The sequence below is a fragment of the Oryctolagus cuniculus genome, chromosome 15, assembly GCF_964237555.1.
Source record: "Oryctolagus cuniculus chromosome 15, mOryCun1.1, whole genome shotgun sequence".
NCBI lineage: Eukaryota > Metazoa > Chordata > Mammalia > Lagomorpha > Leporidae > Oryctolagus > Oryctolagus cuniculus.
The window spans coordinates 1,314,997-1,328,188 of NC_091446.1; the positions used below are offsets into that span (position 1 = coordinate 1,314,997).

Here is a 13,192-nt window from a genome sequence, read left to right on the forward strand (position 1 = left end):
GGGCTGGGTCTCGGCGCTGGCGCCGCTAGCTGACGCGGGGATCAGAGAGGCCGGGCGTCCCCCGGGACCAGGCAGCCGCACGTGGGAGGACGCCCGCGCGGCCGGTCCGGGCGCCGCCTGGCGGTGACCAGGAGCGGCCGGCGCGGACTCCGCGGGCGCCCCGGCAAGGCGCGGCTTCCCGGAGAAGGAAGGGTCTGTGCTGGGCCCGCGGCGGCTCGGAGCGCGGCGGCAGAGGCTGCGGGGCGGAGGAGCAGGAGCTCACGCCGTGCCTGGGAGACCCAGGAGGGATTCGCAGAGGGCGGAGGAGGCGTCCTGGGCAAAGGCTCCCAGGCCACCGGCTCCGTGCGTGGCGGGCATGGGCGCAGGCGGCCGCCGGAATCTGGGATGCGGGACTTCACACCACGCACCAGCGACTTGATTCCCAAACCGCGGGGATCCGCTGGGGGCTTGGGGAAATGTCTGGCACATTTGTCCGAGCGAGCGAGCGAGAGATATGTCTGCTCTTGCCCAGTTGTGCCCTGGTGCCCGCCTGGAGTCGGGGTCCCGAGCCCCAGGCTCAATGCAGTCAGGCGGAGAGCGGCCAGGGGGCTTCGTCGGCGCCCCCGGCACCGGGACTTGTGAGGCAGGAACCCGGCCCGACCGTGCGCACCGTCCGCAGGCACCAGAGGCCTCCGGCGGCGGCACCGGAGCCGGGGTGCGGGACCGGCGGAACCGGGCGGGCGCGCCCTCCGCCCTCGCCTCCCGCACCCTCGGCGCCCCGCGCCCCCCACCTTTGCCTCCCGCACCCTTGACGTCCGCGCCCACCTCCCTCGCGCGCCCGCCGCAGCCGCCAGGTCCAGGGGCGCGGGCGGACGGGCGGGGATTGGGCCGGCGCGGCCCGGCCCGGGGGGCGGTGGCGGCGCTCGGAGGGGAGGGCGCGGGCGGGAGGAGGGGCTCCCGGCGCGGGGCGGGGCGGAGCGAGCGGCCGCGCCGCGGAACCAAGTGAGTTCGCTCCGGAGCCCGCGCCGCCGCCGGCCCGCACCTCGGGCGCCCGCCGCCAGCGCCCCGCGCCGGCCCACGGGATGTAGGATGCTGGCGGGCGCCAGGCTCCCGCGGCGGCGGCGGCCGCTGCAGCAGCAGCAGCCCCGGCGGCGGCCGCCCCTGCTCTGGCCGATGAACGCGGACCCGCCGCCGCCGCCGCCGCCGCCCTGGCTATGGATGGTGCCCGGCGCGGCCGGGCTGCTCCGGCTCGGCGCGGGGGTCGCGCCCCCGCCGTGGCTATTCTCGGCCCCTGCGCCCGCGGCGCCGCTGCTGCCCGCGCTGCCCGGCTGGCAGGCCCCCGGCGAGCCCCTGCTGCCGCTGCTGCCCGCGCTGCCCTCTGCGTCCGACCACGCCGCCGCCGCCGCCGCCGCGCACCACCCCCTGCTCGGCGCTCAGGTAACGGCCCCGCCGGCTCGGCCGTCCCCGCCCGGCCCCCGCCCGGCCCCGGCCCCGGCCCCAGGACGCAGCCTGGCCGCCATGCCTCGGCGCCAAAGTTACCGCTCCGCGTCCCTCTCGGCGGGGCTCGCGGGATTCCTTGCAGGTCTCCCCGGGCGCGGCTTGCAGACCCGCACCCCGGGCCGCGCGGGGACTGGCGGGCGCAACTTTGGCCGGCCCGGGGCGCTGTCCGGAGCGTGGTGCTGAAGTGTCCGCGGCGCGGGGAAGTTGGCGCTCAGGCGTCCTGCGAGGTGGGACCCCAGAGCCATTTCTGATCCTGGTCTGGTTCGGGGTCCCTCCTTTTCACTAGGAACCGGGCCCCGGGCGGGGCTTAGAGAATTCAAGCCGGTGCGGTGCGAGCCGGCGGGGCGCCCGGCCCCGGTGCTGGAGAGAGGGCCGGCGCCCCCCTGCTCTGGCCTGCCCTGAGGCCACAGGCTCCTGACGGGGACCGCACTTGGCCAGTTCTGTGTTGAAAGCCCGGGGTTGGAAAGGGAGAGCGACCCTGCCTTTGCGTGATGGGGCAGGGCGGGCGGGTCTTGGCCAGGTCCTGTGCGGGCTGCCCAGCCTCGGACACGCGTTTAGATCCGGAGAATGGCCAGGGACAGGTCTTACTGGCACATTCCGGTGAGCGTCCGGCTCCAATGCGCCTGTTAATTGAGGCAACCCCAGCATTGCCCTGGGAGCTGCCCCTTCCCCGGGGTCTGCAGACTTCTGTCCATCTCAGGGTACCCGGAGGGCCGAGTGTGTGCGAGTCGCAGTCGCTGTCAGGTTGAAAGAATAAACCCTGGGAGCTTTCGCTGTTATTTCTTGGGAGCTGTTATGTCCGAGGCCACCACTAGAGGTGTATAGCGCCCAAGAACTGCATGTCTCCCCTTTCCGGATAGAAAACTGCATTTTTTATTTTTTGCTGGTAAAAATTTTAAAAAGGGAAATCCAGAAGAACTTTGTGTTAATCTCTCAAGTGTTCTTGTGCTGCCTGTGTTCTGTGAAGGCATGATCTTGAGGACATTTCCACACAACAGGAAAATAAAAAGCGCTCACCGGAGTTTAAAGCCCTGGTGCCACCGAGCAGTGCCTGGTGCCTGTGCCCCACGGGCAGGCGGGGTGCCGTGGTTAGGGAGGGGGCTCCTCCGCTGTTTTCCCTCCCCGCCTGCTGTCTCAGCTGTGCCGGGAGCCTTGGGTGTGTGACAGCTGCCCTGAAACCCTTTAGCGCTGACAAACCTGGGGACCTGGGTCTGTCTCCTTGGCCGTCTTCCTTCCGCGAACATCCGCCAAGTGCTTCTCAGGTGGCGGAGGTGATTCTCACACAACGTCTGGTGGAAAGGAAGGCCGACCCGCAGCCCCGTGCCGGCTGGAATTGCCGGAGTCGTGTAGGGAGCCCCAGCACGGAGCCCTCCGCGGCGCAGGCTCCCCGTCCCGGGGCTCGGCCCCGTTTCTTACCTTGCTCTCACGGCTTGGAGCTCGGAAGTTCTTTCTCAGTATTGGAAGGGCAGCGCTGGTCCCGGCCTGCGATGCTTCCGATGGGAACACGGCTGCACTCCTGCCTGCATCTGCAGATATTTATGATTTCGCTTGACGGGGGCGAGAGGGCTTTTTTGTTTTAGTCAGTTACGTCCGTCCTAGAGTTCCCCATTCTGAGCAGCTGCCCCACCTCTGGGTGCAAGGCAGAGCCGGCTGCTCAGGCTAACGAGCTCGCCCTCGCTCCCTGTGCTTGCAGTGGCTGTCTGGTGGCCCTTCTCCGGCGCTGGGACTGCCGCCTTCCGCCACGGTGGAGCTGGTGCCCGTTTTCCCGCACGTCTGCCCTTCTGCCCCCCCACCTGCTGTGGGGAGGAGTTGGATGGATAAAAGGATTCCTAACTATAAGGTAAACACGTGGGTACTTACGCTTAATAAGTGGGCTTTCGGTACATGATAGTCGGACACTGCCATGACCCCAGAAAACCCTGTGTATTTGTTAAGTACAATAGGTTGTGGAGGAGTAGAGAAATCATTTCAGAATTGGGTTGGTCTGTTCAGAAACACCAGCAAGGGTGTGTGTGAGGGGGTGGGGGTTTTTCAGCTTAAAATACTTGAATTCCATAGGACCATATAAAACTTCCAATTTCTGAACCAGAATGTTCTTTTTAAATTTTTCAGTTCTAAAATATGTGACCATTAAAATCGTGCCTTAAACATCATATAGTATAAGTTTAAATTTTAAAAGTGAGGATTTCTTTCTTACTATTAGTGCCTTCGGTTTTCATCTTTCTGATGGTTTCTTTGGCTTTTGCATTCACATTTATGGACCAGAGTTTACTGTCTTGAAAACTACAGAAACAGTGCTGTGTTGACTTGTTCTACAACACTCTGAGGACCTCGACGGGGCGGTGATTCAGTCATGAACTGGACAGGTCCCGGGGGCTTTAAATAGAGGAAGATTGGTTTTGGAGTCTGAGGGTCTTCCTTTAGCTTTGAAAGTGATGCGGTGTGAGACAACACGGATATTTTCAGGGTAGGGCTGGTCCTGTATCCCATGCCTTGCCTCAAGTTTATGCTTGCATTATTTTTGGACAGATCTTTTTTAATAACTCCTTTGCTCTGGACTCAACGTGGATACACCCTGAGGACTCCAGATTGTACCACGGGCACGAAAAGCCTCACCTGCTGGCAAACCAAGTAGCCGTGTCTCTGTCCAGGCCGCTTCCCACCGTGCTGTTAGCCCCCCAGCCCGTGCCAGGTTGGTGCCCACAGAACAGTGACAATGTGCCTTTTCTTTGTCCTTACTCATTAGTTAGCGTTAAGTACGGAAACTGCATTTGTCATTGGAGTGAAACAATTCTCTTAGCAAAATGTACTTCTCTTCAGGGGCATGAATATTTTTCCAAAAAAAAAAAAAAAATGAGTCTTGGGTAGCTCACGTGCTACCTTGTTCTTCTGCAGTGTCGGGGTGTTGTTCAGATGAGAGTCACACATGCTTTCTGCTGATAGCTCCTCACGGGGCACCGAGTTGCCAGTCGGCCGTTAGATGCGTTCTGTTTCTGGGGTGTGGGGTGCGCGAGCTCGCTCGCCGTTCTGTAGGGCGCAGGCGCACGCTTGGTGACTCCCACCTTCTGGCTGGGGGCAATGGTGGACGTGGGTTATACAATGCCCTGTTTGGAAGAACATTGTCCTGGAATAGCCCCCCAAGACGCGCTCTCCGGATGAAGCCTCAGGGAACAGCCCAGTGTAGTGACAGGAGGATAGCCTCCGGCGATGGGTGACATCATCCAAGCCAATGCTGCGGTGCCGACATTGTCCCGCAGCTCCTTCCGTTATGGAATGGTTTATGCCCACGCAATTATCTCCCCGTGATTTCCTACCTGCGGAGCTGCCTCTACGTGTGTCTCTGAAATCTGGCACGGAGACGTCCGTGGGGTGATGTGCGCTGCTCGGGCCATGCTTGCTTCCTGCCCTGTTTCTGCATGTTTGTTCCGTGAATGTCTTTGGTGATAAGGAAGAGCAGTTCTCACGGGCCTGACGGGTGCCTGCCGACAGCTCGCCGCCTTTCCCTGTAATTGCGCACTGCTGGTTAAGGGGGCTCTGATGAGCTCTGAACACACACACGCTTAGAACTGCGCTACACGCAGGTGTCATGTTTCCTGTTTAATTGAATGGCGATAACAGGTGACTCCATGGCTCATATGACGGCTCTGGACGGCTCTGTTAGCATTTGAAAGGGAAACTTTAATTTCCTAATGCACTGGCAATGACTGTCACCTAAACCATCGGCAGATGTAGCTGTAAAAGCTGATGAAGTTGGTTCCCTTGTTTCAACTCAAGTCTTGGGTAAACTTTCCTGTTCTCAGCTCATCCCTGAGTTCAGAGGTGCCTTCCTGCAGTCCGGGCCCTCCGGGAACTCGGCTGTGCACACGCCAGTCACTGCTGAGTTGCAGAAGCTCCTGATGACTGCCCAGGTTCTCAGCAGGTGTGTGTGTTAGGGGTGGGGGTTATTCAGCTTAAAATGCTTGGATGTGGACCTCGTTGGCTTACCCTGGTGTGACAAATCGTCAATACTTCATTCGAAGCACACGTCTATCAGTCTCGCCTCTTTTTACTTAATATATTTTAACATGATCATGTTGGAATGGCCTTTCATGGCCAGCGCCGCAGCTCACTAGGCTAATCCTCCACCTGTGGCACTGGCACACCAGGTTCTAGTCCCGGTTGGGGCGCCGGATTCTGTCCCGGTTGCTCCTCTTCCAGGCCAGCTCTCTGCTGTGGCCAGGGAGTGCAGTGGAGGATGGCCCAAGTGCTTGGGCCCTGCACCCCACGGGAGACCAGGAGAAGCACCTGGCTCCTGGCTTCAGATCGGCACAGCGCGCTGGCCACAGCGTGCCTGCCGTAGTGGCCATTTGGGGAGTGAACCAATGGAAGGAAGACCTTTCTCTCTGTCTCTCTCACTGTCTAAATCTGCCTGTCAACAACAACAAAGGAATAGCCGTTTGTTGTAACCACGCCCACCGTTTGTCAAGGCTTTGATTTTTCCCTTTCCTTTTCCCCCAACTTACGGAGCTTAACTGAATAGAACACAGTTTACTGATCATTCGGGGGAGTACACCTGTCCCCAAGAGGATTCAAGGACAATAAAATGCATGGTTTTGAGACAGGAATATCTAAGCTGCTTCCTGAAAAGCTAGGTTATTTTCCATAAAATTCAGAGTTCTTAGAAATTACCCACTTTGGAAAGCATAAATATTCAGTCCAAAGAAGGCAGGAAGGCATTCTCGTGTTCCAGCTGCTACTCAGAGCTCTGGGGTGGCAGGTGAGGTGGGAGGTCGGGTCAAGCCAGGCCAGGTGAGTAAGAAGCTGCGTCCTTTGAGCTTCACCGCAGTTAGCTGGGAGCCAGCTTCACGGAGACACGCGGAGGTGGATTTCAGGTATGTCGTCAATGAAATGTTCTATATTTTATATACAATTTCAAATTAGTCTATAGTTGATCACTTATATTATACAAACTTGTACACTTGTAAGCATATAATTACATGACAATTATAGTATGTGTAAAATACATGATGCATGTACCACTCTGTGACTGATGAATTACACCACCAGTCTTGTTCTACATTTCTGTGGAGTGGCCTTCGCATCAGCTCCGTTCTATTGATCCTGTGTGCATGATCAAAGCTCCTGAGGCTGGGAACACGAGTCCAACACCTGTTTACCCGGGGCTGGCGAGCGAAGCGATTTTGCTGTCCTGAAAGGTAGCAATTTGAGTGCCACGAGCACTCAGCGCTGTCTCGGTGTGCGCTGTTGTTTCCAGGATAATGCCAGCCTCCGCCGTGAACGCCTGTCCCGACGTGGTGGGCGGTGTTGTGAGCAGCTGTGGAGGAGCCGAGTGGGGTCGCTGTGGCGGTCGTGCGGGCGGGAACAACCTCTGAGACGCCTGTCAGCCGTGGCACCGCCTCCCTGACAGCACCTCGGGGGCTCAGACGGAGTGAGCAGCTGAGGGATGCCGGGGAAGGCGTGGGAGCGGCACGGGCGCCGCGGAGTTCCCTTTCCCTGTGCACTGAGCCCACATGGATGATGGCAGTGACTGAGCCCTGGGACCAAAGCCGTTGGCCACTTGCAGCGTGCATGCTGTCCTCCTGTTGGTCGGGCAAACTGCCTTTGTCTCCTTCTCTGAGGGCCCAGCACCGGGACAGGGGCTGCAGGAGCTGAGCCTCTTGCCCTGGACAGCTTAGGCTGAATGAGTGAATGAATGAATGAATGAATTTCCAAGCCATGGACGGGTGGCTCAGCAGCAGAAGCCTCCTCCCCACAGTTCTGACTGAGGAAGTGTGGGCTCGGGGTGCCGGGGCTGAGCTCACGGTGGGGTCCCCACAGTGGTCATGGGATCATCTCAGTTCCTGAGAGAAGATGACGTGGACAAACCCCGGATGCACAGGCATGGCTGATGTGGACAAACCCCGGATGCACAGGTGTGGCCGACGTGGACAAACCCCGGATGCACAGACGTGACCAATGTGGACAAACCCCGGATGCACAGGTGTGGCCGACGTGGACAAACCCCGGATGCACAGGCGTGACCGACGTGGACAAACCCCGGATGCACAGGCGTGACCGACGTGGACAAACCCCGGATGCATAGGCGTGACCGTGAGATAAGTACTCGGTCCCCGGCCACACAGCGCCATGGGCGTGGGGAAGGCGGCAAAGCAGCGGGCTTCCCGTCCCTGCACCCCGTGACGTGGGGCGGCTCGGGCACGACCTGTGGGCACTCGGCTGCTGCGGACGGTCTACACGCCTGCAGGGCTGGGAAGCTTCGCTCTGCCCAGGGCCACGTGGATATTTATGGCATCATTTGAAAGCCATATAAAATGATCAGCTTAAAAGTTCGCCTGCTGGGGTTTTACTGAACTTCCAGGCCCACCTGGCAGCGCCAGACGCCATGACCTCCTGGGCCTCACCCGGCCCGTGGGCTGGCCGTTCCCACCCCAGTCCGCCGCGAGGTGGTGTTGGTTCAGGGGAAAGGGGCAGAGATCACGAGGAGCAAGTGTGCTCCGAGGAAGTGTTTGTCCTGTGAGAAAACCACGCCGCTGTGTGGGGAGGAAAGACTCCACAGGCCGTGGCTGACTTCCATGTCCCAGGTCTTCCCCTCAGATCTACTCTGGCGATAGCTGGTTTTCCCATCGCTCTACCTGCATCTTGTATTTCATGTTTCATGTAAGTTTTTGCATTTTTTGTTGTGTTTTAAGGTCAGGTCAGTTTTTAAAAGCACAGTTTTAATCTTTGCCTTTCAAAATGCTGTTTAGCACATTTATACCTGTGCTTGATTTACTGCTTTTATATTTATCTGTCGTTATTATATCCTAATTTTTAAGTTTGTATTTTTATTCCTTTCCTTTGTGTTTTTATTTTGGGGCTGGCAGGATGTTTTGCATGATTTTGCTTATTTCCATTGATATGGTTATTTGGAGTGTCTTCCTATTGATTTTATTTTCTTTAGTGATTACCAGTGAGCTTTATTTATTTATTTATTTGAAAGGCAGAGTAACAGAGAGAGGGAGAAACAGAGGTCTTCCGTCTGCTGGTCACTCCCCAAATGGCCACGTGGCCAGGGCTGGGGCAGGCTGAAGCCAGGCGTCCAGAACGCCGTGTGGGTCTCGCAGGTGGGTGCAGGGGCCCAAGCACGGGAGCCGTCTTCCACTGCCTTCCCGGGCCATCAGCAGGGAGCTGTGCTGGAAATGGAGCAGCTGGGACATGAACCGGGCCCATACAGGGTGCTGGAGTCACAGGCAGCAGCCTTGCCCACTATGCCTCAGCACCGGCCCTGAGCATGGACTTTTTTTAAAAAAGATTTATTTTATTTATTTGAAAGACAGAGTTATAGAGAGAAGTAGAGACAGAGAGAGAGAGAGAGAGGTCTTCCATCCACTGGTTCACTCCCCAGATAGCCACAGCAGCCGGAGCTGAGCCGATCTGAAGCCAGGAGCCAGGAGCTTCTTCAGGGTCTCCCATGTGAGTGTAGGGGCCCAAGGACTTGGGCCACCTTCCACTGCTTCCCCAGACCACAGCAGAGAACTGGATCAGAAGAGGAGCAGCCGGGGCTAGAACCGGCACCCACATGGAATGCCGTTGCTTCAGGCCAGGGCTTTAACCCGCTGTGCCACAGTGCCGGCCCCCCAAGTATGAACTTTAAAGAACATATTTGAGTCATGTTTTCTCACTTTCACTTCATGGCAAGAACATTTTATTTTCTAATCTTTATTAAACATGAGAAGTTTGGTAAAAAAGTCGCATCATACAATTTTACTTCTTTCTTTTTGATCTCAGTTAACTTAGAAATGCATCTAACCAGCGGCGAAAGGGAAGGTGGGTCCTCGTCGGGAGCTTGTGTTGGCCTGCAGGGCACGTGGGGACGTGTGCTGTCCGGTTATGGGGGAGTGGAAAGTTCAGAGAAATGTTCTTGATGGAGAAGAGATTATAATCATTTTACTCTGAATGCACAAACTCTAATTATGTTGGCAAAGTTGAGGAGAGGTTGAGAGAGGCGGTGACACTATAAACACTTTGCAAATCTGTTTGTTAGGAGAAGCAGAAGCAGTCAGAAAACCCCACGCTTAAAGCCACCGCGACAGGGGCACCTGGGACTGAGCCAGATCTGGGCGCAAGAGTGGAGTGAAATCCCGTGACCCACCTCGGGGGGAGAGTTGGAGCCTGGCGCGCCTGCTTTCTGGGGTGCAGGAAGCAAAGACGACTGAGTCCGTGGTGGGGATCCAGCCCTGAGAGACCGGCGCACTCCGCTCTTCCTCCAGGCAGAAGGCATTGCTGGTGGAAGCTCAGGCCGGTGGGGCGTGGAAGGCAGCCAAGCCCAGCGCAGGTCAGGCAGCGCCGGCAGCCAAGCCCAGTGCAGGCCGGCTCCTGGTTACACGCGCGACCTCGCTCCCGGGGCTCCACACTGGAAGGATGCGCTCTCCCCAGGAGTGAGTCCCGTTTGTCTTCTCTGCCGTTCCAATCACAGGGTCTAGCATTTGATAAGAGAACCTACAAGGGCAACAAACCAAGTAAGAAGTGGTAAACTGTTGTCAGGCTGCAGAACAATCAACAGAAGCAGGCCGTGGGATGATACGCGGAACGTATCAGACAGGAGCTTAGAAGCCACTGTGGTTAATGATTCGATTGTCTCACAGACGGAGGGTGACGTGGATGAACAGACATGAGATAGTTAAGAAAGTCAAATTGAAATATTAGAAAAAAGAAGATCTGGTATCATGAACTGAAAATCACCTTGATGGAGATGTGATAGAGCCAGGAAGAAATTGGTGAAGTCAGCGGTCAGTGAACTGTAGTGCACAGAGACACGTGAAGAAGGGCTCCTCCCCAGAGCTGTGAGGGACCCGCTGTTCCCACGCTCCAGGGAGAGAGAAAGGCCGGGCTCATGCGTGTTGCCAAGTCATGCACCCAAGAAACTCAACAAACCTCCAAGCTGAAAACAGCAAATAAAATAAAAAAACCTGGAAATGAAAGGTAGACAAATTCAAACTTCTTATTCAAAGATGAAAAAGCCAATCTTGAAGACAAAGACAGATGGGGATGAAGCTTAAAATTGCCTGGGTTTTATTGTAAGAACCCACATGAGCCTGAAGCCAGCGTAGCAGCCTATCAAAGTCCTGGATACAGCCTCTCAGTGCAGGATTTACATGAAGAAAAAGCTGTCATAGAGACCAAAGTGGAATTCAGAGTTTCCTAAGCAAACTGAAGCTGAAAATAACTCATTGTCTGGTGACCTGACGTTCCAAGAAATTACAAAGAAGCTGACCAGGCAGAAATACTGCAGTAGCAGAGAGACTTACCTTACACACACACACACACGCACACACGCACACCCACACAGTGCTGGGATGAAATGCATTGAAGAACGTATTTTCCTCATTTTTAGTTGCTCTAACAGATAACAAAGAGTAGCCAGCATAAGTGTGCATCGTGTACATTAAAATGCATATCAACAATTTCACATGGATTTGAGGGGGAACTGGAAGTATGGAAAAACAAGGCCATCACACTGTGCACTAAGGAGTAAGTATTTGAAGGTATACTCTGAGAAATTAAAGATATGCATTATATCCACGTCTAACTATTTCTCTATATCTCATTTATATATATGTGTGTGTATAAAAATTCACAGAGCAAGTACATAAAAACTGTTGAGAAAGTTCTAGCCCCCATGGAGATAAAGTGGCTCAACTCAGGGCGGGCAGAGAAGAGCAAGAGACCAGAGTCCAGGTGGAACAGATGCATATTACAGATCTGTAAAATGCTAGATATAAAGGGCCAAGCTTCTCACTTAATAGACAGATGTTTTCAGATTTTCATCCTCAAATGTATGAAGCCTCACTTTTAACATAAACTCAGAGAGAGGACAAGGGTCAAAGCAAGGAAAAGATAGACCACGCAAAACAAATCAAAAGGCCGCTGACGCTGCTAACGCAGTCCTAGGCAGCTGAGAAGTCAGAACCAGACAACTGCACCAAGGAGCACCGCCCAGCTGGAAATCCAGAGGAAACACCTGCCAAGGAGGCACAACTGTGCTAGCACACGGGCTTCGGAACACCCGGGCCAGATCGAGCAAGAAGTGGACAAAGTCCCAGTCATCTGGGCTTCAACCCTCTTCTCTCAGAATCGGCCGACAGGCAGGGTGGGCACCCACTCCTGGGAAACAGGAGCTGCTCATGGGGGACTCCAGACCTCATCTGACGCAGAAGCAGGAGGAGCTGGTAGATGCGGCGACACTGAGCCCCAGACAGAGCCCAGAAGCCAGCGCTTGCAACCTGGATTCCGCTTCTGTGCCACCTAGGAAGCGCGGGCGGAAGAACAGAAAGTGGCTGGGATGGGAGGAGGCAGGAAGAGTGCGGGGAGGGCCGAGCATCTGGCGCTGCTGCGGTCACATCTGTGTGCAGAGAGCGCCCGGTACGGAGGAGGATTGTGCACCCGGCAGTGAGCGTGCTCCGTGTGAGTGCAGCCGACTTGCAGACAGAGATGTGAAATGCAAGGCAAAAAGTGCAGGTCTGGCTCAAACAAACCAAGCAAACCAAACAGAGGCAGCTGGAGGAATCCGGCTGTTGACAATGTGTTCAGTATCTCAAGGAAGTATTGTGGCACTTGTGGGAGTTATGATGGCTTGATACCCGTGTTTTAAAAATAACTCTTTTTAAAATTTTCATGAACATAAAGAGGACAGATTTCATGTGTTTCACAGGTAAAATTCTAAGAAGATAACTACACTTCATTCCCTCCTCTCGCTCTCAGTTCCCCTCCTTACTTCTTTGCTTTTTTTTTTTTTATATTTTAGCAAAAACACAATTTCAGTCCACTCTATCGTCACAGGCTTAATGCACCACTAAGCACAATATTCCCCAGAGAGAAAGACCACAGCTCCACAAGGGCTCGAAGCAAGATCATCTCCCAGGAAGTCCATTTCATTCCTATACATTTTTTGTATTCTATATTAACTGCCACATATCAGAGAAAACACAAATATTTGTCTTTGTGGACTGGCCTGTTTCACCAAGCGTAATGGTTTCCAGTTGCATCCGTTTTGTTGCAAGAGACAGGATCTCATTCTTCTTTCATGGCGGAGCAGTATTCCAGGGCGCGTGTGCAGCCAGCGGGTGGACTTCCGGGTGATGCCAGAGATTGGCCGTTGTGAGCGGAGCTGCAGTGAACATGGGGTGCGGAACACTTTCCTACGCGGGTTCATTTCCTCCGGGTGACGTCCTGGGAGGAGGATGCTGGGTCCTGGGCAGAGCTGTTTTCAGCTTTCTGAGGGATCTCAATGCCGTCTTCCTCAGCGGTTGTCCTAGTTTACCTCGAGTTACTGGAGGGAAACATCAGGGACACTCGCAGGACCTTGGCTTGGGGGCCGGTGCTGAGCCGGTAGAGCTGCCCCCTGTGATGCCGGCATCCCATATGGGTGTCAGTTCACGTCCTGGCCGCTCCGCTTCCGATCCAGCTCTCTGCTGTGGCCTGGGAAAGCAGTAGAAGATGGCCCAAGTCCTTGGGCCCCTACTCCCACGTGAGAGACCTGGAGGAAGCTCCTGGCTCCTGGCTTTGGATTGGCCCAGCCCCAACCATTGCAGCCATCTGGGGAGTCCACCATCAGATGGAAGACCTCTCTACCTCTGTCTCTCTGTAACTCTGCCTTTCAAATAAATAATTGAATGAATCTTAAAAGACCTTGGCCTAGGCAAAGACTTCTTGGAGAAGAGCCCAGAAGCACAGG

At 55.5% G+C, this 13,192-nt stretch overlaps 1 protein-coding gene across 1 annotated transcript in view; it reads left to right on the forward strand.

Moving 5' to 3' along the window:
- Positions 1-298: 298 nt before the first annotated feature.
- The window catches only part of TCERG1L (transcription elongation regulator 1 like), a 159,464-nt gene continuing 146,570 nt past the window's right edge, over positions 299-13,192 (forward strand). Inside the window, exons 1-3 of the mRNA XM_070058271.1 lie at positions 299-1,416; positions 3,173-3,319; positions 4,009-4,171. Of these exons, the coding sequence (XP_069914372.1) occupies positions 1,069-1,416; positions 3,173-3,319; positions 4,009-4,171 (658 nt within the window). The 5' untranslated portion in view covers positions 299-1,068. The remainder of the gene's footprint in view (positions 1,417-3,172; positions 3,320-4,008; positions 4,172-13,192) is intronic.